The sequence below is a fragment of the Thamnophis elegans genome, chromosome 2, assembly GCF_009769535.1.
Source record: "Thamnophis elegans isolate rThaEle1 chromosome 2, rThaEle1.pri, whole genome shotgun sequence".
In the NCBI taxonomy this organism is placed as follows: domain Eukaryota; kingdom Metazoa; phylum Chordata; class Lepidosauria; order Squamata; family Colubridae; genus Thamnophis; species Thamnophis elegans.
In genome coordinates this window covers 13,043,337-13,069,603 of record NC_045542.1, presented here as the reverse complement: position 1 = coordinate 13,069,603, position 26,267 = coordinate 13,043,337, and the positions used below count along the sequence as shown (strand labels likewise).

The 26,267-nt window shown below is 40.3% G+C and overlaps 1 protein-coding gene across 15 annotated transcripts in view; it reads right to left on the bottom strand.

Annotated features, from left to right (window-relative positions):
• Window positions 1-265: 265 nt before the first annotated feature.
• MBD1 (methyl-CpG binding domain protein 1) overlaps window positions 266-26,267 on the bottom strand; it is a 72,968-nt gene continuing 46,966 nt past the window's right edge. For 10 of the 15 annotated variants that reach the window (XM_032211861.1, XM_032211862.1, XM_032211866.1 and 7 more), the window contains 6 exons: window positions 25,491-25,574; window positions 24,119-24,283; window positions 15,841-16,077; window positions 14,609-14,719; window positions 13,211-13,330; window positions 266-1,761 (listed from right to left, as the gene is read on the bottom strand). In XM_032211861.1, the coding sequence (XP_032067752.1) occupies window positions 1,300-1,761; window positions 13,211-13,330; window positions 14,609-14,719; window positions 15,841-16,077; window positions 24,119-24,283; window positions 25,491-25,574 (1,179 nt within the window). In that variant the 3' untranslated portion in view covers window positions 266-1,299. The remainder of the gene's footprint in view (window positions 1,762-13,210; window positions 13,331-14,608; window positions 14,720-15,840; window positions 16,078-24,118; window positions 24,284-25,490; window positions 25,575-26,267) is intronic. The other 5 variants (XM_032211867.1, XM_032211870.1, XM_032211873.1 and 2 more) reach the window with 1 other exon arrangement.

Genomic DNA, 26,267 nt, shown 5'->3' with positions numbered 1-26,267 from the left:
TTTAGCAGAGGTGCCACCACTTTATGTAAGCTAAAAAATCTCCCACTACAATTCTGAGCCCATGGGCATTCAGTGGGGAATTTGTGAGTTGATGGTCAGTGAGTCACCCTTGCATACATAATGAACAGTCCTAAAATGATAAAGGTGTCAAGACTTAGAAGAAATTTACACAAGTCTTAGCTACTCTTTTCCCCCCAAGTTCTCACAAACCAGTCCGAGGATTCTCACCTTGAACAGAAACAAGAACAGCCAAAGACCATTTGCTCTTTCAAATTTTTAATATGTTAAAAAAAATAGAAGCCAGTTCTGATTTGTTATTTCTTTGAGGATAGTTTCATTCTTTTCTTCGGAAAGAAAAATATCGCACATCATGAAAGTCAGACTGACTGTAAAAGGCATAGGGGAGGGCAGATAGAGGTTGCTGCTACCACTGCCACCAACTACACTGAAGGAAGACATGAAACAAAACCACAAATTAGCAAGTGACATACAGCTATGGCTTCTGTAGAACTTCCCTGAACAGAACATGCTGGGATCTCTCAGCATATAGAATGGCAGCTCACCAACTTCTTCTCAGGCACCATTTGCGGGGCCTTTCCGGCTCCCCAGAGCAAAATCTCACAGATCCTCAAAACAGAATTCCCCATCCAAACCCCACAGCACGAAGCAAAGGAAAACATGTTTGAGGCAACAGTTCAAGTTCTAAACAAATCTGGGAAAATGTGTAGACCATAAGGATTTGTTTGAAGAAGGAAATTATATTATAAAATCCCATTCTTCCTGGGTCTGGTGAAGATCATACTGTAGATGTAAAATTCTCCAGGAGAGTGGAGAATCCCAAATGGATGCATTGCCCATCTCCACATGCCCATTGTATCAACCTATAATACTATAATACTACATGGCCAAACACATAAAAAGTTTTAAAAGTGCACAGAACTGGTGGTCAGCCCAAGTTGCCGTGATACACACTGTCCACCCGGTACTTCTCTAGCAGGAAATGAGTAAATGACTAAAGCAAGACTGGAGTTTAGTCATCAAAAGAAACCTCTCTGAACAGAAGCAGAAGCAAGTTGCCAGGGGAAAAAATCAGAAAGAAGACAAGAAGGTGGAATATATCTTTTTGTGCCAAGCTATTCAACATGGGGGTGGGGGGAGAATAAAGCTATTTATGGCAAGGAATTATCCATTTAGAAATCCAAGCCATGTCCAGTGTCAAAATTAAACTTCAATTAACTGCCCATTGTCAGGCCAGTAGGGCTGTGAATCTGTCTCCAAATTCCTTGCCCAGCTTGGTTCTCAGTGAGTGCCGCTTCCTGATGGCCAGGGGTTGAGCCGGCACTGTGGGCAGCAGCCTGAATGAACAAGAATATCACAAGTCTCAGAGCGTTGTCTAGCATGCCACCCTGCAGGCCAACCCAAACAAAGTTGGTAGGCCTCCAGATCGCAGATCAGTTCCACCACCTCATCAACCGTGGTCAGGCGGGCCGGGTGGCTGGCATAAAGTTTATGTTCCTGAGGCACCAACAGATCTTGCACTACCACGTGGAAAAAAAGGCCCGGGCGGATGTGAATGACTGCAGCAGACATGGTGGAATGTTTCGAGCGCTGGACGAGACGCAGGTCTGGGCTGCCAAGCAGAGGCAGCACCTCCCAATGAGCAGGGAGAGGGATCTCATTCAGCTCAGCCAAGAATTCTCGCAAGACGCTGTCCAACTGAGAGAGGGGCTGCACACCACCCAGGCTGTAGACCTCCATAATCTAGAGAAAGAGCCAAAAACAAGAGAGACCAATTTAGAATCCTTTAGTACAGGTAGTCCTCGATGTATGACCACAATTGAGCCCAAAGTTTCTGTTGCTAAGTGAGACATTCGTTAAGTGAGTTTTGTCCTGCTTAACAGCAGTTAAGTTAGTAACATGGTTAAGTGAATCTGGCTTCTTCATTAATTTTGCCTGCCAAAAGGCAATTTACATGGCACCCGAGACATTGCAACCTATAATTATGAGTCAGTTGCCAAGCATCTGAATCTTGATTACATGATCATGGCGATGCTGTGATGGTTTTTAAGTGTGAAAAATAGTGATAAGTCACATTTTTCAATGCTGTTGTAACTTCAAACGGTCACGAAATGAACTGTTGTAAGTCGAAAATTACCTGTTTCTAAAATACCTTTAGATAAGCAGCCATTTCCCCCAGTTTGGATTAAATAGGGCACAAGGCCCTCTGTTTCAAAGCCATTCCTTGCCATGATTAGGGCATTGACTCAAGATGTCAACTAATGTAGCAGTTCAATAGCAATAGCAATAGCAGTTAGATTTATATACCGCTTCATAGGGCTTTCAGCCCTCTCTAAGCGGTTTACAGAGTCAGCATATCACCCCCAACAACAATCCGGGTCCTCATTTTACCCACCTCGGAAGGATGGAAGGCTGAGTCAACCCTGAGCCGGTGAGATTTGAACAGCTGAACTGCAGAACTGCAGTCAGCTGAAGTAGCCTGCAGTGCTGCATTTAACCACTGCGCCACCTCGGCTCAGCCTCATATATATATATATAAGCTACAATTAATCTTGGGTCTGAAATAAACTAATTTAAGAATGCCATTAATCTGTCCCAGAAAATCACATTTTACGTATTCTGAAAACACTTGCACTAAAGAACCAGTTTTGCCCTCTGGGGATTCATCCTGTCTCAGTTTGGCTTCTGGGAATTCACATGGCAGGAAATGCCAGCTATAACTCCATCTTGATCGAGCGAGTCAAGGCCCTGGTAATCTCCACAATAGATCACTACAAGGCCCCACATCAGACACATTATTTGAAAACTGCTCCAAATCTAGCACAGGTAGTCCTTGGTTAACAATGATAATTGGGACCAGCAACTCCACTGCTAAGTGGCACCATCATAAAGCATGATATCCCATGACCGGCTCAACTTACAGTGACAGTTAGGGCAATTTCTGGTGTCCTCATTAGATGAATTCTATGTGAACCCAGCATCCCATAATCACACGATCCATTTTGACCTCCAGTTCGTTTCCCTATTTACTTTGCTTGCTGGAAGCCAGTAGTGGTTGCCTAGAGCAATGTTCACTCAAATAGTGAGCCTCAAATGGCAAAACTAATGTCAACAAGGTTCAATTGTTTTTTTTTTTTTTTTTTAAGATTTTATTGGTAAAAAGAAAATACAACATCCATAACTTGTAACAAACAATACAACTACATTTCGAGATATTCCCATACTATCAAATCATTATAAACATCAAAGGTTAGGTATCTTTCCCTCCCTCTTTTCTTCCCTCCCCCCTTACTTCCTTCTCCCCTGCCTTCCCTCCTTTCTTTTCTCCTTTTCTCCTTTCCTTCCCCCTCCTTTCCCTCCCTCGCTCCCCCCCTCCTTCACACATACCTTCCCTCCTTCCCTGCCTCTTTCCCTCCTCCTTCCTTTTCTCTTAATCTCCCTCCTTTCCTCCCTCCTTCCCTCCTTCCTTTCAACTCTCCTTCTCTCTTTCTTTCCCTCCCTCTTTCCCTCTTTACTACCCTCTCTTCTTCCCTCCCTCCTTCCTCCCCCAGTTTCTTCTCTTTCTTCTCTCCTTCTTTCTTCCCACCTTCTTTCCCTTCTCTTCTTTCTCTTCCTCCTCTTTCTTCCCCCCTTCTTCTGCCTTTCCTATTCCTCTCCTTTCTCCTCTCCATCCTGACTTCCCTACTATCCTCCTTCCCTCCCTTCTAACCTTTGTTACATTTGCATATTTTCCTCTGCTGAGGACAATCTGGTTCTCTTTCCCTTTCCTTGCTTGAAGAGGCAAGGATTATACGTCTTCTCGCCTCATCTAAAATGAAGTTTGATCACTAATTTCATGCAGGTAATTATAGCGAATTTCCTATCAGCTTTTTAAAGTTTTCCCAGCATTGTAGCGTGACAAAATTGCTCGACGGTGGGTTCTCGCCCCTGATACATTTCTCCTTTCGTTTATCTCTCAGTTGTTGTATATTGTTCATTTGAGTTATTGGTTTAATCGTGATAGGTTAGTTAGCTATCTCTTTTTATGTCTAGGTCTTCACTGACTCATCAAGCCATTTGTATAGCTTCTCCCAGACTGTATAAAAGTCTGTGTCTTCTTTGTCATTAATTCGCATCGTCAGTCTGTTCATTTCTGCTAGTTCTAAAATTTTATTCATCACCATAGTGTTGGTGGGGGCATTTTCACTCTTCCAGCACTGTGCGTAAACAATCCTTGACGCTGTCAGAATATGGACTAGGAGGTATTGGTCAGATTTGCAAATTTTTTGATCTATTATTCCTAATAAGAAAGTTTCCGGCTTAAAGCATAGTTTAATTGACAGGATTCCATTCAGCCATCCTAGTATTTGCTTCCAATATGCTTTGGCTACCGGACACGTCCACCACATATGGTAGTACGTGCCCAGCACCGTTTTACATTTCCAGCATATGGCTGAAACTTTTGAAGACATTTTCGCCAGTCTTGTCGGTGGAAGATGCCAGCGGTAGAACATTTTATATATATTTTCTTTATAGGCCGTCGACTTTGTCAATTTTAGATTCCATTCCCAGACTCTTTCCCAGTCGTCTAGATCTATTGAGTGGCCGATGTTTTGGGCCCAGGTTACCATGACTTCTTTTACTCTTTCTGCTTCCGTTTTTCAAATCAGTAAGCAGTTGTATATTTTTGAAATTAATTTCTCATCTGGTCCAATTAAAATTTTATCTAATTCCTGGTTCTTGTTCTGGAAGCCAGGTTGTGCTAGATCGAATTTATGTTTGTTTTGAATTTGAAGATATGGCCACCAATCGATGTTTATTCCCTTATCAGCCAAATTTTCCCTGGGGTTTAGTTTGTTTTGGTCGTCTAGCAACTGTTGGTAGGTAACAATTTTATCCAAGTTTATCAAATTCGGGTATATCAGGGCTTCCGTCGGAGATATCCATTTAGGTAGTTGCGTATAGTATCTCCTTCTAATTTCGAGCCAGTCCTTGATCAATACCCCCCTTAAATGGTGACTACTAAAATAATTGTGGATTTTATTTCCCTCGCACCATAAGTAGTTGTGCCACCCGTATTGCAGGTCGTGGCCCTCTATTGTTAAGATTCTTTTATTAGCTAACATTACCCATTCTTTTATCCACATAGTTGTTGCTGCTTGATGATATGTTTTCCATTCCGGTAATCCCATTCCCCCTTGAGTTCTTTTATCCTGCAGGTGCATATATTTTATTCTGGGCTTTTTACCATTCCATATAAAGTTTCGAATCATTTTGTCCAAATCATTATAAAATTTTTCCCCTAGCTTAACCGGTGCCGTTTGAAATAGGTAGAGGATTTTTGGGAGAACATTCATTTTAATTACTGCGACTCTTCCCATCAGTGATAGTTGTAGTTTTGACCAGGTTTTTAAGTCCTTTTGGGTATTCTGTAACAACTTATCATAGTTGTCTTCTTTTATGGAAGAGCACTTCGCAGACAGCCAGATCCCTAAATACTTAATTTTTTTAGTTACCTTTAATTCCATTGTTTCCTCTAGTTCTCCAATCTGGTTTTTGGGGAAATTTTTTATAATCATTTTTGTTTTTTCCTTGTTTATTTTTAAACCGGCCACACACCCAAAGTTCTCAATGTCCTTCATCAAATTCGGTCCTGAAAGTAAGGGGTCTTCCACGATAAAGACCATGTCATCCGCAAAGGCCTGTACTTTATATTGTTCTTTTTTTATGGTCAGGCCCCTAATTTCCTGATTTGATCTTATCCGATTTAAAAGGACCTCTAGAGACGTAATAAATAGTAGTGGGGAGAGCGGGCACCCTTGTCTAACACCCTTTCCAATTTGTATCCTCTCCGTTAGTTCCCCATTGACTATAATATTTGCAGATTGCCGTGAATATATAGATTCTATAATCTTAATAAATTTATCGCCAAATTTCATCATTTTTAGTTGAGTGATTAGAAAGTTCCAATCTAGGTTATCAAAGGCTTTCTGAGCGTCGACAAAGATTAATGCGAGTTGTTTCTCGGATCTTGTTTGATAGAATTCCAGGGTGTCCATTATTATTCTTGTATTGTTTCTAATATGTCTTTTTGGGAGAAAGCCGTTTTGATCCGAATGGATACTTTGATTTAATATTATTTTTAGTCTTTCCGCCAATATTGATACAAAGATTTTGTAATCTGCATTTAACAGGGATATGGGTCTATAATTTTGGACCTTGCTACTGTCCGCCTCTTCCTTTGGTATTAGGGTAATGTAAGCTTCCCCCCATGATTTTGGGACCCTACCATTTTGCAATGTATCATTACATAGTTCTAATAATTTGTCTTCTATGGTATTTTGAAGTTTTTTATATATTTCCGACGGGAGCCCATCCGGCCCAGGTGTTTTATTGTTTTTTTGTTTTTGAATGGCCTTTTTCAGTTCTTCTTGTGTAATTTCTTTATCGAGCATCTCTCTCATCTCCTCCGACAGGACTGGAAGCTTCTGCTTTATAAGGTATTTTCTAATGTCCTGTTCATTAATTTCGTCTTGTTTATATAGTTTCCTATAATAGTTCTGTACTATCTTTTTCTTTTCTCCTATTTCTTGTTTCAGATTCCCCTCCTCGTCATACAGTTGTTTAATAATTCTTTTGACCTTCTCCTTTCTTATTTTGTGGGCCAACCATCTCCCAGTTTTATTTGCATGTAAAAAAAAAAAAAAAAAAAAAAAAGGTTCAATTGATTTGACTGAGAAGTAAAGAGCTCACAGAAGAAGCTAATATTTTGAGAACTTACCTGTGACAAACTCATCATCAAATAAAAATCGATGGACTGTTTTTTATTAAAGAAAACTGTAGGTACAGGTAATCTTCGACTTACAACCACAACTGGGGCCACAATTTCCATTGTAGGTCAGTGTGGTCATAAAGTGAATCTAGCTTCCCCAAGTGACTTGCCAAAAACCAGCTGGGAAGGTCACAAATTGTGGTCATGTGACCCACAAGACCATCGCAAAGAAAAGCCAGTTGCAAAGTGTCTGGATTGCAATCACATGGTTGTGGGGGTGGTAGGACAGTCCGTAAGTTACTTTTTCCAAGACTATCAATAACTTAGAGCTGTCATTAAACAAACAACTGTTAAGTCAACTGGCAAAGAAATGAGACCAATTAACTGTTTGTATTCCTTATTGAAGATGAGGAAGTGGAAATCGTACTAAAGCTAGAGAGACTTAGACATACAAGAAATATGTAGGCTGTAGTCAAAGCACTTGGAAACTATTATTAACAAAACTAAACTTTACAGAGTCCCCTTTGCTTCTGGAATCCTCAAACCAGGGAGGCCAGCAAGAATCTGTTCTAAGAAACTATACAATTCCTAGGTGTAGCTCAAGAAAGATTTATGCAAACTTCCTGACATATAGAAACTAACATAGTGAATACCCAGATATAAAAGAGAATGAGTTTCTGCAAAACCACAGTATACTGAAGTGAATCGACTTGTTCTCTCTGGATGGAACTGAAAAAGGGCTGAAAAGTGAGGCCTCTTTTATATTTATAGATTTAATTTTCAATTCAATCCTCATTTTACATTCTCTGTGGTATAACTTTAATTCTGGTATATGTTTAAATCCTGAAGTGACTTGAATATTAATATTTATTTTCTCCAGCAATGACTGCAGAACGGAGAGAATCTAGGGCAAACTGGAGAGGTATTATTGTTTTGCCTCAATGAATAGTTCTCTAATTTTAGCTGAGATTTTTAACAGCAACATCAGCCCAACAGATGTTTACAGTCACATTTTAATAGTCACCCTAAAAGTGATGGGTTTAATTTTATCCTTATGTGACAATCTAAAGATAGATGTGTTGATTTGCAGCGGGTTTTTTTTGTTTGTTTTTTTGGTTTGGCCCAAATATCTTAAAGACAGATTTATTTTTATTTGAAAATGGATGATCCCAGTAATAGGGAATAACATCAACTATGGTCTAGCAATTGAGGCAGTGTAAATAATTAAGAAGCTCCACTGCCATCACTCTGCTAAACAACTAATTCCCACAACACTGTCAAACTATTTACTAAGACTGTATTATTATTCTCATCCTTCCTATTACCTAGCTCCTTTTCTACTTATGACTATAACTTTGTTGCTAGTATCCTTACAATTTATATTGTTTTATTTAGTTTCCTACTATGATTTTTGTTGATTGCTTATTCAGTATCCTATGACTATCACTAAGTGTTGTATCTTATGATTCATGATGAATATATTTATTACTATGATCATGATTTATCACTTATATCTTTTATGTACACTGAGAGCATACATACCAAAGACAAATTCCTTTTGTGTGTCCAATCACACATGGCCAATAAAGAATTCTATTTACTCTACTCTTCATATTTACAGCCTTTCCTATATAAATATGGAAAGGAATTAAATGTTGATAATATCTGTCTCTCTATTTTTTTTTTTTGTTAATTCTACAGTTGAAAGGTTGACTACTACAAACTAGTAGTAACTTTTGCCCACCCAATCTGGCTACAAGACGCAAATGTATTTTAAAACATTAATTACCAAGAGATAAAGATGGTGAACGTCACAAAAAGATCAACCTAACATAGATGGCATTTATTTATTTAGTGTATGACACATCATACATGGACTAGCAATATAAATTAACATTTCAACTAGATTAGTAGAACCCAATAAAATATAAATGATAAAAAGATCTATGTTCAGATATCAATGTCTAGTCCAGGGGTGTCAAACTCGTGGCCAAGGAGCTAGATGCGGCATACACAGGCCACGCCAACCCCAGCTCTGTGAAGGGAAAACACACCATGATACATCACATAATGGCAACATGACACCCATGGTCTAGGTCATCTAACCATTAAAGCACAGCATCATTTATATTTTAAAAAATCAGCTAGTTCGCCTCCTCATGATGTATACTGGCTAGCATGTAAACAAACTAGCAACTTCTGCCAGCCAGAAGCTACTCTGTAGATTCTTCTGGGTTTCCAAATACATAGATGGCAAATAAATGGGAACAGAACTGAAAAGGGTTTTGCTGTTTAAATGGGGGAGGGAGAAGAGAACAGTATTTTAGATAATAGAAGTGAGTCAGGTTGATCTTTTTGTGACTATCACCATCTTTGTCCCTTGGTAATTAATATTTTAAAATACCTTAGCATCTTACGGCAATTGTAAACTAATCTACAGTTGAGATATTCCTAGCTTGTCATACTAGTAGTGATCATCATATACCATCTACAATTGTGATATTTGAAGCCAGAGTAGTAGCTCAATCAAAATTCCTAGACATTATCATCTCAATTGATTTTGAGAATATTGAATGAAAACCTATTTATAGTTTGCAACCCAATGTAGGCATGGGCCCATTTATTTAATTATAGGCTATGTATTCCTTGTCACAGATTAACAGCTCTATTTTTCATTAATTTTGATTCTTCTTAGAAGAAATGCAGGGGCGTCTTACAGAATTACCTTTGGTTTTAATATCTCTATGTTCTAGATAGCACTAAATTGGCTTTTAAATATCAAATGTGGGATTCTGAATTCTAGAGAAATCATATATGATATATGTTATCTTCAAAAAGACAAAGAGCTTCCGTGCTGTTGCTCTTATAGAAATTTGCATTTAATTGAGCATACACAAGCAAGAAGCTGGAGATAAATGCAAGTGTCTCTCAAGTGAAACCATCAGGACAGCCAAGCAAAGAGAAGCAGCCAAAGCAGCAGATAAATGGGAGAAAGCAAAGAAATTAAAAGCAAATTTCCAAAGCGCATCAAGGAAAGGCAACAAAGTTTCACTTCCAAGCAAGTGTAAGATGATTGCCCGAAAGGCTACACCAGGAAAGCATTTCCACAAGGATTTGAACATCATTTACTGCCCATAAAAACGTCTTCAAAAACTAGCAAGAGTAAGAACTGTCTGAGCACTAAGGTGTTAAGATGGTGAGGATAAACAGAAGAGCTGTATACTAGCAACAAAGAGGCTCAACTTGCTCAGAATAATGAGGAAAGGGAAGCAGAAATAGAATCGGTCATCCTTCAGGAAGATGTTGTGTAGGCAATGAACCAACTGGCCCCAAAATCCCAAGACTGTAGAATTTCTTAGACCTGTTTCACACATAACCACCACAGCTTTGTACCGGAAAATTTTGGGAACATATACAAAGCCGCAGAATTGGAAATGAGCAGTGTTTGTTGACTCCAAGGATTTTCTGCAATTATTTCACAACTGCCATCATCCTTCATTCTAGCAAGTTTCTCCTTAAGATTGTAGAGTTTATTCTGAAACACCACCACCCCCAAACAAGTTAGATCCCATTGAAAAATTCCCTAAGTGAGAAGAAATCCATGGGAAAATACCTGTCTCTCCCTTTTCCTTTAAACCACTCACTGCCAACTGCCAGAAATGCTTATTGCTGGAGAGATCTTGCCTCCATTCATAAGATATGTTGTTTCATTGATCAATTAAGGCAGAGATACCACGTGACCTCAAAAGGCCAGAGAATGGCAATAAAACTCAAAGTGCTGGGATTCCTCAAAGCACTGAGATCGTAGGCAGCCAGAGACTGATTACAGAAAACGAACTAGATTAAAAGGCATGGGAATTTCACACCTATGCCCAAATTCCTTACATTCAAGGAGGACGGGTGATAAGAACCATATGCCCCAGAGAAAAACCTCTTACTGATAAGGAAGATAACAAGCAAGATATTTCTCCTCATTCCTCTGGTCATAAAATCATACATCACACTCACATTTCCTTCACAAACATAACACAAAGGGCCTCAAATCCCATAAAAATCTCACTAATGTACCAGTCAATGGCCAGCTACTCCCAAAACAAACTGTTATTGTTTCTGGAATAATAAAAAAAGAGACCTCCTTACCAGCAATTCATCTGGCATCTTGATCACTTGCACACTTTTCCCAGTTCGAAAGAAAAGGGAAATTCTCCCAACAAGATCATACAATAGTGTCTGGTGCCATCCATCAAAAAAGGAATTATTAGATATTCAAGCTGGTTTCAGAAGGGACCATGGCACTGGCAACTACATTACAAATTACTCTGGATCATGAAAAAAATCTCAAGAATATCAAAGGAACATCTACATCTGCTTTATTTACTACAAGAAAACCTTCAATTATATCAATCATGATGTGCTTTAGAGTCCTAAAACAGGGGTCCCTAACCCGCAGTCCGTGGACCTGTACTGGTCTACGGCATGCCAGAAACTGGGCCGTGCAAACAAGCGAAGCCCCATCATGGGAGGCAGGCAGCACGCGAAACCACACCGCCTCTGGTCCCCAGAAAAACCTCTCTCCATGGAACCAGTCCCTGGTGCCCAAAAGGTTGGGGGTTTCTGTCCTAGAAGACTGGGGGATGCCAACACATCTGGTCAAATTGATGTAGTCCCTTGTCCACAGATCCGGAAACCATTGTGTGAACACCATTTGTTCAAGATAGAGAAAGAAGTGTAGCAAGGTAGCATTCCTTCACTTTTGGTATTCAACCTGTATGTCAAAATGATCATAAGGAATCTGGAATTTGAAGAATCAAAAATCAGGGTAAAGATTGGAGGAAGAAATATCAACAATCTTTGAAATGCCAACCACACAACTCTACTTTCAGAAACCAAAGAGGGCTTGAAAGAAAGTCCAAAGGATTAAAAAAGAGGGCAAGAAATTTGACCGCTCCCTGAACATTAAAAAGACTAAGCTAATGACCACTGTGAGGAATGAACATGTCAAAATAACAATTGACAATGAAGAGATTAAAAGTGTGCAAGTACACTTCTCTAGGATCACACATTGATCAAAGCAGTGAGCGCAGACATAGGAATAGAGTTAAATTGTACTGGGTCACACAGCAATGATGAGCATGAATTGTCTGGCAACTAAATGCAGATTAGACTGCACCATCAGGTTTCCCACAGCTACTTACGATTGTGAAAGTTGGACTATAAAAAAAGGCAGGAAGAAAATTAGTCTGTTTGAGATGTGGTGCTGGAGAAGGCTCCTCACACTCCTTGGTCAGCAAAAGTGACAACAAGCATGTACTGTGGAGTGTATAAAACCAGACATATTGCTGAAAGGCAAAATCTCAAAATTCCACCTTACTTATTTCAGCCATGTCATGCAATCAAACTCATTGGAAAAGGCAGTTTTGCTCAGAATGGTCAGTGATAAAAGAAAATAGGACCACCCAAAAAACACAGTTGCTAGGCATAATCAAAGCCAATGCCAGCCAGAGCATAAAAGAAATGAAAGAAGCTGTAAAAGACTGGAAAATGTGGAGACAGGTGGTCCACAGAATCGCAGAGAACTGGATATGATTGGATAGCAATAGCAGTTAGACTTATATACCGCTTCATAGGGCTTTCAGCCCTCTCTAAGCGGTTTACAGAGTCAGCATATTGCCCCCAACAATCCGGGTCCTCATTTTACCCACCTCGGAAGGATGGAAGGCTGAGTCAACCTTGAGCCGGTGAGATTTGAACAGCCGAACTGCAGAACTGCAGTCAGCTGAAGTAGCCTGCAGTGCTGCACTCTAACCACTGCGCCACCTCGGCTCTAATGGATGGATAGCATCATTGTTTAACAATGATGGCTGGCAAGCTGGAAGAACAATATGTATCCTATCTCTTTTTTTTTTCTTTTCTTTTAATGACACCGTAATCCCTTGCATCAGGGTGGAGTCTGGGCAACTGAATGGAGCTGAGTGTTTACTGGCCAGATGCCCTTCCTGTCGCCAATGCAGAGTTCGCAGATGATATTTACTCATTGTGCCCAGAGAGAAGTATCTGTCGTTACCTAGGAGCGAACTCACAGTCTCCTGCTTGTGAGGTGAGAACTCCACCTCTACGCCTCTCCACCACTCATGTATCCTTTGTCTTATCGGGTATTTATTATTATGGTTGGTCAAGGACCATAATAATTTTTTTTAAAACAAGGTTTCCATGCTATTATCCCACGATCCACCTCTCCCCAAATCTCTTATTGCTGAGGGAAAAAAACCTACAAACGGTCCACAACATCTCCTTCACCTCAATGAACTCAATATATGTTGTTGTGTATCCGTCACCTTCTGCTGGCCATATATATTATGACTCTCACCCCAGGATCAACAACCAGAAAAGGAAACTCTAAAGAGTTATTATCACAGTGCCCAAAATTATCCCATTACTCACTACTGGAGGCTGGATTTGCTGCAATAGTTCCATTTCATCATCTTCTGGATCGTCAAGAACTACCACTTCTGTGCTTGGTGTTCCTGATTGTTTCTTAAATTGGGGGAATCTTGCTGATACCTGCAACAACAAGAATAGGCACAAAGTTCAATTTGAAAATGCCAACGAATAGGCCTTTCTCAGTGCTGAAAGCCTACTTCAGACAACAAATCTGACATCAGAAGGGAATTGTACATACAAAGATACGCAGAAATGACATTTCAAAGGAAGCTGAAGCACAGATTATACAGAAAAATATAAATACATGGGATTACAAAGCAGACTACAAGACATCTCCTTGAAACATCTCTTTAAATGCACAGGCCTAGAAATATTTCTTGTATGGTTGAAATCCATGAAAATAAAGCCATAAGAACATAACATAAATAGTTCCCTGATGGATGGCATCCTTCGTCCATCTAATCCAGTAATCTGTTCTTCACAGTGGCCAAAAAATTGCACACATACAAAAAATCCCAGGAGATTGCCTTCAAAAGCAGTCACACGGCCATCAAGTCTAATAGTTGCTGACCTCTAAGAATTGGTCCAAGTGTTTTTTGAAACCAGCCAAACCTGGGTGGAATAATACAAAAGCAAAGGATTGAGAAATTAAATTTCTTCCCAGGTCAAAATTTGGCAAGCATCAAATTGTAATTTAAATTTGTTTGGTTCTGAATTGGAAGAACTGCTAAGTCTGTACAAAGTCTATTATTTCAATTAAGTGGGTGACATCCTTTCCTTTTGTTCTATACTACCATATTCACTCTAGCAGGGAGCAGAAGGACTTGAATTATAACTGAAAAACATTTCACCAAGCCATCACGTTCCAGTAGGACTTAATGATGCTGGAACTGCTGGCCAAAAATGGCTTGCACTCTAACGGTTTGAGTCTGGCTCTGTGAGACGGAGTGAACTCCCATTCATTGATCCCTAGCTGCTACCCACTCAGCCATTCAAAAGCATGCAACATTGCAAGTAGACAAATGGGTACCACTTCTCGGGGGGTGGGGGACACTAGCTGCTTTCATGTGTGCAGAGAGCAGAAGCTGGCAATGGACCTGGCCAGACACGAGGCATCACAACACAAGGCGAGGTGAGATTGGTAGAGAAGACTGTAAGAGCCAGCAACCTGAGGGCTGCTACTTAATAGGTGTAAAGCTAATTCACCCCCAATGGTGCACCAAGGATAGCCACGCAAGCACCAAACAGAATGATCTAGCAATCTAGACTGTCAGGGCTGCATTGTGTGATTTCCCTGACATTGTATGCCATATGCAAAATAAAGAAATAAATAATATAACAAGCAACCAGAACACTAAGGTGATTTGACAAGGAAAGACACCTTAAACTACAGCTTACCAGAGAGTCACTGGATGCCTGAAAATTCCCACCTGGTTCTGCATATTCTTGCTTGTTTTTGGGAGAGGTGGCAATAAGGAGATTGATTACAGGCAGTTTGGTATCTGGATCCTATGAAATACAAAATATTTGAGCCTATAAATGGAGGTTTTAAACCTATGTTTCGAGCTACAATACAAAGTGCAGTTTTTTAAAAAAAGAGATACAAGCAGACTCTACCACTAGCAGTATATCACTGCTGCTCTTTCTCAAGTCTAATCATGTCATGTTAGCATGTCCATTCAATAATTAATTACTCGGGGGGGGGGGGGAATCGTGTTCAGGATACCACACACACACACAAACACACATAAACACATCTGTGAGATCACTCTCTGCTTGACTTTTGAAAACTAGGTGTCCCATACGAACAAAATAAAAAAAGAGAAAGCATATTTTAAATAAGCTACCAAGTGCGATTAGTCAACAAAGGCCTTGCAGTTTCAAAAGAATACATGCATGGCAAAATCTACATTTTTTCTTTCGGTATATTACAAAAAAGAGAGAGAGATACTTGAAAAATGCAAGTTTGTTTGCAATTTAAAACCAGTTTTGGTACAATCAACAGATTTAGGATGTGAATAAATGTGTGGCTCCTGCATGTCCCTCTTCTATTTTAAAGGAAGCAAATTAGTAAATCCTAATGTACTAGAAAGCATTTGTAATGCAGTGTTTTCAACACCAAAGCAAAAACAGCTTTTGGAAATGATATGAACAAAAACGCCAGGTCTCAATCCCTGTCTTAGTCAAATAAACACTGTTAAAGATGAAAAGCTAGTGCATCCAGAAATGCCTGTGTTGTTTAAGTCAAACAACAACGATCTTCTAAAAATCTGCGAAGCATTAGACTTTCAGGATATTGCCGTCCAACTTTTCCAATGCTCTCCTCCCACATACAGACACTTTCCCAAATCTACAAATCAGTGATCTTTCTCGGTGATCTGATATTCAGTTTTGTTTTAACATCTATTACTGATACTTTTATCTTTTTCAGCAGCTATCTGTAAAGTAACATTCTGTTTTCATTTCATTGTTACTCTATTTTTCAGGCAAGTGAAAACAAGGTCTAACAAACATAGCAACTCCTCCCGCTCTAAGCATGCAGCTCCAACATTTGACATTGGCGAAACAGGAGAAACAGGTTAGGGTAGGAACAGTCGTACGTGTCTTAAAAGGTACCAGTTTTCACCCACCTTTCCTAAGATCGAGGAGGGTAGGATGGGGCGGTGAAGTATAGCTTGCTCTTGCTGGATATATGCTGGCACAACGGAACACTCCTTTGTCGGTTGGTGGGAGGCAGAGGACATGGTTTCCTTCTTCAGCTTCACTGGCGGGGGTGGCTGTGGCTGCAGATGAAGCTTCTCCTGCTTGGGCATCTCTGAGCCCAGGGATTTGGGCACTTCAGGCCATTCACTGATCAAAGAAGATTCCTTCAGTGCCACAGGGAAGGAAAAGAAGAGACATAAGCCACCTTATACAGGCTCAGTCGATTTGTCTATCGAATTCAGAATCATAAGGGACAATCACTGTGAATAATTCCACCACAGTCGTAGTAATGGTGGGACTTTTCCTATTCTGACATCAACTGGGAAATGAATTCTGCAACAAGCTCCCAAGGATAGGACAAGAAGCAATGATGGAAGTTTGTCAAGAGAGCCAACCTGAAAATAAGGGGGAATTTCCGGACAGTGAAAACTATTAAGCAGTGGAATAACTTTATTTTGTTTTATTATTTATCTATTCGCTTATTTATCTTTCAAACTTCTTAACAGTCCATCACTCTCATAAAAGGGCTCTTGCCTTCTGGAATTGTGGGTGCTCCATCGATGGAGGTTTTTAAGGGGGAAAAAAGGATAACAATTTCTCCAAGATGGTATGAGGATTCCTACCTTGGACAGGGGGATTGATTAGAAGACTTCAAAAGGCCTATGATTCTATGAATTCCAGATTAGGAAGAAATCATCCCAGTTAAGTGTTGAAAAATGCCAAAGGCTGAACCTAGAACTGTTCCACAAGCAAATGTACACTGGTCCTCCCTGGACTTTTTTTTATAAGCAAGGTGGTCCTCGCTTATCAACGGTAATTAGGACTGGGATCTCCATAGCTAACAATACGGTTATGACACAGTGTGTCACGTGACCATGCCAATTTATGACAGTAATTCTGGCAGTCGCTGTCAACAGACAAATTCCACACAGTCACAACATTGTGCAATTGATAGGTCCTTGCTGTCTTAAAAACTCAGAAAATATTATCAGTTCAAACTAAGGACAGCGGTTAAGGCTTATTTACTGATGAGAAACATATCTCTGCTGATATTTATTTGTTTAGCCCATCTCACGGAAAAGAGACACTAAATTTTGCACAATAAAAAGAAAAAAATCAAAATATTAAAAATAACTATGATTAAAAGATGACGACAGTAATTTACTAGCCAAGAAAAATGTTAAAAGCAATGCAACTATCTGATTAGATTGCCATTCCCTTGAGATCCCCAAGCCCAATTTTACCTAATTTTTAAATTAATTTATCTCCATCTGTATGTACCAGATATTCTAACATATATCCCCACCTATCCTTCTGGCAGAATAGAATGGGAACTGAAAAGTGAACTGGATGGATGGATGGATGGATGGATGGATGGATGGATGGATGGATGGATGGGATGGGATGGGATGGGATGGGATGGGATGGGATGGGATGGGATGGGATGGGATGGGACGGAGGGAGGGCGGGAGGATCAAAATTCAGATGGATGACAACAGACTTATATTTATGGCGGTTGCAGTGTCTTGGGTCATGCGATCACCTTTTGCAATCTTTTGACAAGCAAAATCAATGGGGAAGCCAAATTCACTTAACAACCATATCACTAACAACAATTTAAATGATTCGCTTAACTACTGTGGCATCGTAAAATGGGGCAAAACTCACTTAACAAATGTTTCATTAAACAACATAAATTTTAAGCTCAATTGTGGTTGTAAATTGAGGATTACCTGTAGTAAATTTAAGATACTCCCTCCTAAAAAGGGGAAGAATTGATTTTTTAAAAACCATGTAAACAAAATTCCTAAAAAGTTTCCAACTCCCATGCCTGGTTACTCTACGATTGCCCAATGCCAACTGAAACCACTCCTTGAGATTTCCTCCTTGTGGCACACTTACAGAATCCACACACAATAAAAAGGGAAAGGGATCCAGACCATCACTTCCTCCCATTCAGCCCTGGGGAAACTGTAGCTCAAATGACAAAATGGAAAGTTTATTATCTGACTGTCTTAGTTGCCCCTTTGGAACAACAACAAAGTAACAACAGGTCGTTACACAGATGAAAAATGTGTAATAGTTTATAAGTGCCAGCTTGGAGGAGAGGAGGAGGAGGAGAAAAGAAATGCTAATAAAAATACGAAAAGGAGACAATGGGGAGGAAGGAGAGAAAAACAAGGTACAGATGAAATCAGCTCATTCTTTTATTGTTCATGCAAACTTGAGAATGAGGCATTAGCCCACCAGTCCTTACATCCCCTCCAGGTAAAGCTTAGTTAAAGATTTAAGTTTGAGGCGGGGAAACTCCTCTGTGTTATTTTTAACCTTAAGACCTTGCTGGATTGTTATTTTTTGTGTGAATCATCACAATCACCACCATTGTTTTCCTTCTAGGATACTGGTTGAAATGAACCATGGGGAAATTCCTATAACAAGCCAAGCAGGCAAAAGGCCTGGCATCTCTTCAACAGCTCTTGTTCTTAAATTTATCTTTCTGCTATTCCCAAGCACACGGATTTCCTTTCCCCACCCATTCATCTCTGCTTACAGGCCCTTTGAGGTCGCCCTAACATTGGAAATTCCAATATAAAAAAGTCAGCCTTGCCTACCAGAGCCCAGGGAAGAATAAGGCCCTAGTTACCTCTCTAAACTCAAAGGGTAAAAGCCAAAGGATCCTATTGGCTGGGATGCTATCCTAAGCAGCATGTAACAGGTTATTTGTTCATGATTTCAAGTCCCAAGAAATAATACATCCCCTCACAATTACATAATCAATTAAGATACACTGAAATATACCTTTACAAATTGTCTCAATGTCCATTAAAATATATATTAAGATGAATGTCATTTTCAGTCCTTGGCCTCATTTTCTTGTCTATACACCCATAGGAAAGGGTGTTGTTTTGTGTGTCTTTTGCCTGAAAACCACTGCTTTTTTCTGTTTTTAAAAAGTCAAAAATGCTGACCTGCAAACTATATTATTTACATACATACCTGACCATTCCAAATTGCCTGCAAGGAAAACTATACATTTCAAGTTAAAAAGCAGGATTCAGATTGGTAATTTGGATTAGAATTCACAAATAGTTCAGACTAGTAATGTCTCTTCTCTAGATGGGCAATCAAGATCCTAATCTTACAATAAAGACAATAAATGCCCTAGACTGAACAGAAAACTGAAATCCATAAATCAATATTCCTCTGCTCTCTATAGAATTACCACAAAATTTCTTAGCTAAAACCTCAATTTCTAGAAGAAAATATTTCCAAAGACTCACAACATACTCTGTGAAGGAACTTATACGCAAGCTCTTTAATTTGCAAGGTTTATGCCACTCTTAGAACAAAGTTGTGGAATAGAAGGTCTCAATTTCTATTGCTAAAGGTAAGAATGGTAGAAGACTAGTTTTCTACGAATAGTAGAAATAAGAATAGTAAAAGACTAGTTTTGTTTTTAAACAAAAGCCAGAAGTAGTCTTCCAAGGTATTTTTCTTTTACGATTCTTAGTCTTTTTCTGTAAATACTTAGATAGCAGGTCCATTTTCTTTCTTCCAATTCATCTTCCAACTTATTTTTACTATGGACTGGAGCAGATCTCTTGTCCAGATAGGATAGCAAATGAGTGAGACAATAAAGTCAGGATTAGTGATCAAAGACAGGTCAACGCAAAACCACCCAAGGCAAACTTTATGGTGGTCCCCAACCCCCGGTCCGCGGACCGGTGCCGGGCCGTGGAGTACCTGGCACCGGGCCGCGGAAGCCGGGTGTTCGCTGTCCCAGGCGGCCCCGCTGCGGGGAAACGGAAGCCCCGAGAACAAAACAGGCGTCAACGCAGAGAACGGGAGCCTCGCAGAAACAGCCCTTCGGGCGCTTCCTCTGCAGCCGGAAGCTTCAGCGGCCAAGGCGGCTCCGCTTGAAGAGGCTCTTCGAAGCTTTTTCCGGCGCCGAGAGGAGGGCTAACCCGCCCTCCCTAGCCAGGGCTCCGGCTTCGCCACATGCGATGCTCGGCGCATCCCCCGCTGCTGCTTGGCCTGCGAACCCCGGCAGCTCCGCTTTCCGGCTGCAGCGAAAGCGGCAAGGCACCTGCCGAGCGGCCCCAGCCCCGTTGGCAGTGGGCATACGGTCCCAGCCCAGCCAGCCTCATCGCAGCGAGGGGCTCTTGGGGAAGCCGCCTTGATCGCCCCCCGACCGGCTAATTTGCAGGGCGAGGCTTCCCCGGATGCAGTCCCGGCGACTTCCCTTCGGCTCGTCGGAGCTGCCCCGCGGCCAAGAAGTAGCCGGGAGGGCGGCCGCGGCTCCCCTGGGCGAGGTCTGACCGTGTCTCGGGAGGCGCCCACGCGAGCACGGCTCAGCCGGCAGCCGGGCGGGCCTCCGGAAGCGCCGGCGTTCCTCTTCAGTGGGATCGCCGAGAGGCCGAGGGCAGAGCCGCTCCCTTCCTCCCCATGGAGCCCACCGTGGGGAGGGGGCGAGGAGGGAACCGCCGCCCGTCCCGGCAGGTGGGGGCGGCGGTTCACCGGGGAGACGATCCGGAGGTAAGCATGGCTGACGACCACGCCCACCAACCCACCTCCTTGCGGGCCACTTTGGCCTCGGCGTGCCGGAACTTGGACACCCTGAACAGGCTCATGCACCTTTCCCCGCACCTCTGAAGGACGCCGACCAATGACCGCCCTCTGGGCTAGTGCCCAGAACCGCTTCGCGGGAGCCCTGTGGGCAGAGGGGGTGGGCAGGCAGGGGCGCAGGGTTGCGAACAACGCCCCCCCCACCCCTGCGTGCGCTCAGCGGGCCACGGTAAAATTATCAAAGGCTGACTGGTCCGCGGCGATAAAAAGGTTGGGGACCACTGGTATATCATATACAACTAGAGTGGTAAATCAACAGATTATTTAGAAATATATGTCCTTGCTCAAGTACTTTTCTGGATTTCCCCACCTCTACAGCTGAAGAAAAAGACGACAGTATCCAACTCATCTTAACAGATACATAAGAGTCCATGTATCTCTTTTTGCATTCCCTCTATTTGCCTCTATATTCCCTCTGTTTCATTTATAACTATAGGTGTAGCTTATACAATGCTTAGTCTTGCATGCAAACAGCTGTTCTAAAGTCATGCCAAGTGCAGATGTTTCATAATTTAAAGAATTCATCATTTTGAGAATCTAGGCCTTCTATTCTCAGCAGATTAAAACTACTTAGCACATGTGCATAAGGAAACATTTCCACGTAGCCAACCCAAGTTATAACCCAAGCCACTAACACTTATATGATCAGTATATGGTCTAAGTTAGGTCAACACAAAATCAAGAGAGCAAATTCTTTCCTACTGACTCTTCCTTAGGTGCTACAACTTTCAAACTCTACAGCTATTTAGCTCAGAGTTAAAAAGTCCACCATTGCAGTTAAATAAATGGGTGCTGAATTCATTTCTCCATAAGGAAGTAAAGAAACTATAGTTAACCTCGGTAAGTAAAATCCTTGTTTGAAAAAAAGAAAATTCCAACTTTCTCCAAATCTAAATGTTGGCGACATTCAGGAAAAAGAACTGAGCTGAAACAACTGGTCAAGCTGGTTTCTTTATAATATTTATGCCACTTAAAATAATGTTCTTTGATTAATCTTGTTAAGATTTGACTGTATTATGGTATTGTTCCAGAGCGAGGTATTTATCCTGATCTGGTTAATCCGAATACAGATTAAAATACAGGAAGAAATCATCCAGATATGGTAAAATGTGGGGGGAAAGATAATATAAGGTTTATTAAACAAACAAGAGAAATATTTTACTGTCTGTCCAATGTCAGATTTAAGACTCTACCTTAACTTGTGCTAAGTAGAATCAAAACATGCAAAAGTAAGTAGGCTTTATACAACAGCAGGCAAATCTGCACAAAACCATCTAGAGAAGTCACATATGGCTGGGTTCATACAGCAACAGATTATTAAAAACCCAAATGTTGGCAGAGCACAATCTGTCAATCCCCTCAATTGTGTTTGATAAAGGCAATTCATTGATATCTATGGCACTGATAATAGCTAACTGAAAAGACTTTAAAGATCACTTTAAAGTCACTATAGTTCCTTATTCTGTTTTATTGAAAACAAACCTAACTTCCAAAAGAAATAAAACTCTGTGGTTCCTTCTTCTGTTTTTCTGATAACAAACAACTTCCAAAACAAACATAACCCTTTGAGCTGTCCATTTATATCCTTCAGCTGAAGAATGAAGCTTTGTCCATCAAAGTGAAAACTCTGAATAGAAGCTGGAATGATTGGTTGCAAAAAAAACATCTCATTTTCCTCGTTTACTGAGCCAAATCTTATTAGTCAGACAACTTATCAAAAAAAAAAAAGGTTTCTAATTTAATTTGTTTTAAGTTTGTGTTCCTATAACTGAATTAGGGAATAAAGTGTAAAAAAGATATCAAGAATATAAATCATAGCTCCTTATTAATTATGAAGCTGGTACCCTACTTGGCCATAATATATATCTGAACATCAAATTTGAATGACAAGCATAATTCCTGCTCTTTGAAACACACTGAACTAGGCAGTGCTTGCTGACTGCTGCAGAAACTATTAATTTCAATCTTTCAATAGTTAGCATCAATAAAAGGAAAAGTGGACTCTTTTTGAAAGTCATTTTATGTATTCATTTAATCCTACCATGACAAATCAGCAGGGACTGCTTCATAGCAAGAAGTCCTGGTTGTAAAAGAAGCAAAACTTGTTATATCAAAAAGAAAAATCCTACAAATCAAATCCAGAGAAGTGTGACCAATCTCAGAGAGAAAGTCCCCACCAGTGCAGAACAGAGAGTGAAGCTGGAAGTAAAAAACAGTACAATATTTCTTTTGTATATCCAGTGCAATATCTTTTTCCATATCATTCTTGTAGCCTTCAAATCAATCTCAAATCTTGCCAGGTAAAATTTGTTCTTCTCCTACAGTAGCTTTTAGACACAGAAAGGCACACACTCTTAAATGCTGTAAAACGTATTGATCCAAAGAATTCCATTGGTGCCAGTTTGCTTCTAGATGTGACCATAAGTGTCGATTGTGACCTATAAAGCCCAACATGGCATGGGGTCAGGCTACATATGGAACCATCTTTGTCCCATTATGGTTGGTGCCGAGAGCCCTCTCTTTGTCTTTTGAATTAATTTCTAACAGATTTTAATAATCCTTGATTCCTTTTAAATGCTACATTTTCTAAATTTGTAATTGTCAGACGGTGTTTTTATATTTTGACAATTTATTGTACACTGCCCAGAGGCTGTCCCCAAAAGAGATGGGTGATTAAAAAATGTGAAGAAAATAAAATAAATAAATAAATCCCCACTTCCTTTAAATTCGTGAGATCAATCTACATAAACCACAGGAAGTGCACACAGTGGCAGTACTGGTTGAAGTTAATGAGTCCACCACTGTTACTCAATGTACATATTCTCCCTTTGTGCATTGATCAGAGATAGTCTGTTTGGGCTAAAACAGAAACATGTACATAATTTATTCCATAACTTTGGTTACAACCCATTTGGTCGTGACCTACACCTAATTTTGGAAATTTGGCAGTTACAAAAAAAAAAATTGGCGTGGAAGGAGAAATTGGCTGCAAAATTTTTTTTTTTTAGTCGGAGCCCAATTTGGTCATGGTCACAATCGTTCATGACCAGAGATTCTACTGTATAGTGGAGTTACTGACTACATTCCCTATAACACACTGAATATTGTCTGGGAATTTTAATGCAGGAATTGATCTAAGGGAGAAGAGAAAACGAATTATTATGGCTTTTTCCTGTCGTGCTATTTTGTCACTGCCACCAGATCAACCTTAAAACAAAAGATTTCAAACACAAATCAATTAGAATCTACTATGCTCCTCCAGGAGGTATTTATAAACAATCGATTTCAAGCTACCCATCACTGGAATAAAGAAACCCGACCTGATCAATCCTGACAATATATAGACATTAGATCTGACAATTAGACAACATGCTTTGGAACAAAATGCACATACTGCAACAAGACCTACAACATGCAAAGCTTTGTTAGTAGAAACTCTTAATACCCACACTTAGCATAGAGAAGTATGAAATGGCTTACAACATATCAGTACTACATGACGAAAAGAAAGCTCTATTAATAGCAAGTAGCAAAGTGACGATAGAGAATACAATAAAACAAATGAGAGGGTGCACCAACCATGGGAAACTGCAGGCACTGTCTCCACCGGCACTTCTGCTGCTTGAGGTTCTGCCCTCCAAATTTGGGCTTGTCAGAGCAGAAATCACAGCGGCCACAGTCTGTTTTCAGCAGGCAGGCTTCACATTCACCACACTTCCGTTTTTGCCGATTTTTGGAGGAATGCTACAAGGAGATAAAGGGAGCTATCAAGCCAGGAAGAATATGCTGCAAAGCCTACTACATTTCATATCTAAATAATCCAGTTATTTCTAAAAGGCGCAAAGTTTATAAACTCTGTACTATGTGAGAATTAGGAAATAAATCAATCTCAAATGCAATTAAAGCAGAAACAATTCAACCAACGTGCACAACTAAATGTCTATGGAGATTCTCATCCAGGTCACAGCTGTCCCGAAGGGGCTTTTTCAAGAGGCAACTGGACTTTCTTTGTTTTCCCTTGAAGACATTTTGCTTCTCATTCAAGAAGCCCAGAACTGAAGAAGCTTCATGGATGAGGAGCGAAATGTCTTCAAGGAAAAACAAGCCCAGTTGCCTCTTTTAAAAAAATCACCTTTGGGAAACCACAACCTGGATGACTGAGAATCTCTGTAGACAATTCAACCCACTCTATTCTTTTTCAGAAATCTTAAAACCATTGTGGTATCAGGAATTTTTTAAAATATAAAGCCAGTTGTTATAGTAAATTTTAGAAAATAAAGAAAATGAAAATTGTTCCCTGGACCTAGAAGGACCAACATAGCTCTTACAGTCTAACAAGAAACAGATTCAAATTTGTACTTCTAAAGAAGATTGCTGCAATATTCCTTACTTGCTATAGCTATACCAGTGATCAGTGAGATAAGGACACAGACCTTCATATCAAGTTTTAGCTACTCAGAAGTTATGTGAATTCAACTTGTTCAACATGCTAGTTTGATCTGCTAGAACCATAGGGTGCTACTTGGAAGAATCACCTAAGTATTAAGACGAAAACTGACAACCTCCAAGGACTATACCCTCAAATCTTCCTTTTCTTTCTTATGTTATGTATTTATCAAGAATTACTGTTCTAAGATTATTGAAATTAGATCAGGTATTTTATTGCTGTCTCTGCCTCTTTGGAGAATGACAGAGTTACAAAACTCTACAAAGCAAGTTCTATAGCTACCCACTTTCCTTCCTCCCACTTTGGCTACTCATAGCCCATTGGATCCAAATAAAGAATCTGTTTTGCACTTCACCTGGGAGTGTGGAATCCGCTTTGTAGTGGATTCACCTAGTACTCATCAACTGATGAGTTCACCTATTTAACCCATTTGCCCAACCTGTTAACTCAACATTGGCCATGTTCCAGATAAATCTGAAAACCAAAAAAAGAAACACATTTTACCACACTCTTCTTGAGTTTAGCCACAGGATGCTTGGGAGGACGGCCCACTTTCTTCCTCTCTTTCGCCACTCCCAATTGCTTCTTCTGTTGGGAGGAACCCAACATAAGTTAGTGTTGGGAGGACTTGAAATTCTTACTTGTTCCCCAAGATATTTTAGTTCAGAAAGTTGGAAAACATTGCGGAGTTCTTCTTCCACTGAAAGACTCTCTCTGCAGTTTGTGTGGTGTACTTTGAAGTACAAAAAAGACCCAGCATTACATGCCTTCTGTCATAGCATAGCCAAATGAAATGAGTAAAGGACTTATTAGAGAGGAGGAATCCAAGAAGCCTTATGGAGCAGCACAGTGATTTTGATGCCTTTTATTAATACCATCTAGATTTTAATCATGTACAGTTAATCCTCGACTCATGACCACAACGGAGCCCCAAATTTCTGTTGTTAAGTGAGACCACTGAGTGTATTTATCCCCATTTTATGACCTTTCTTGCCACAGTTGTTAAGTGAACCATTGTGTGGTTGTTAGGTTAGTAAGTTGACTTACTAACTTAAGTTGTTGTGTTAGTTGTTAAGTTGATAAGCAAATCTGGCTTTGCCATTGAATTTGCTTGTCAGAAGGTCACAAAAGGTGATCCCATGACCCTGGGACACCGCAACCGTTATAAATACATGCCAGTTGTCAAGCATCCAAATTTTGATCACTTGACCATGGGGATGCTGCAATGGTCAAAAGTTTGAAAAACGGCCACAAATCACTTTGTTCAGTGCTGTTGTAACT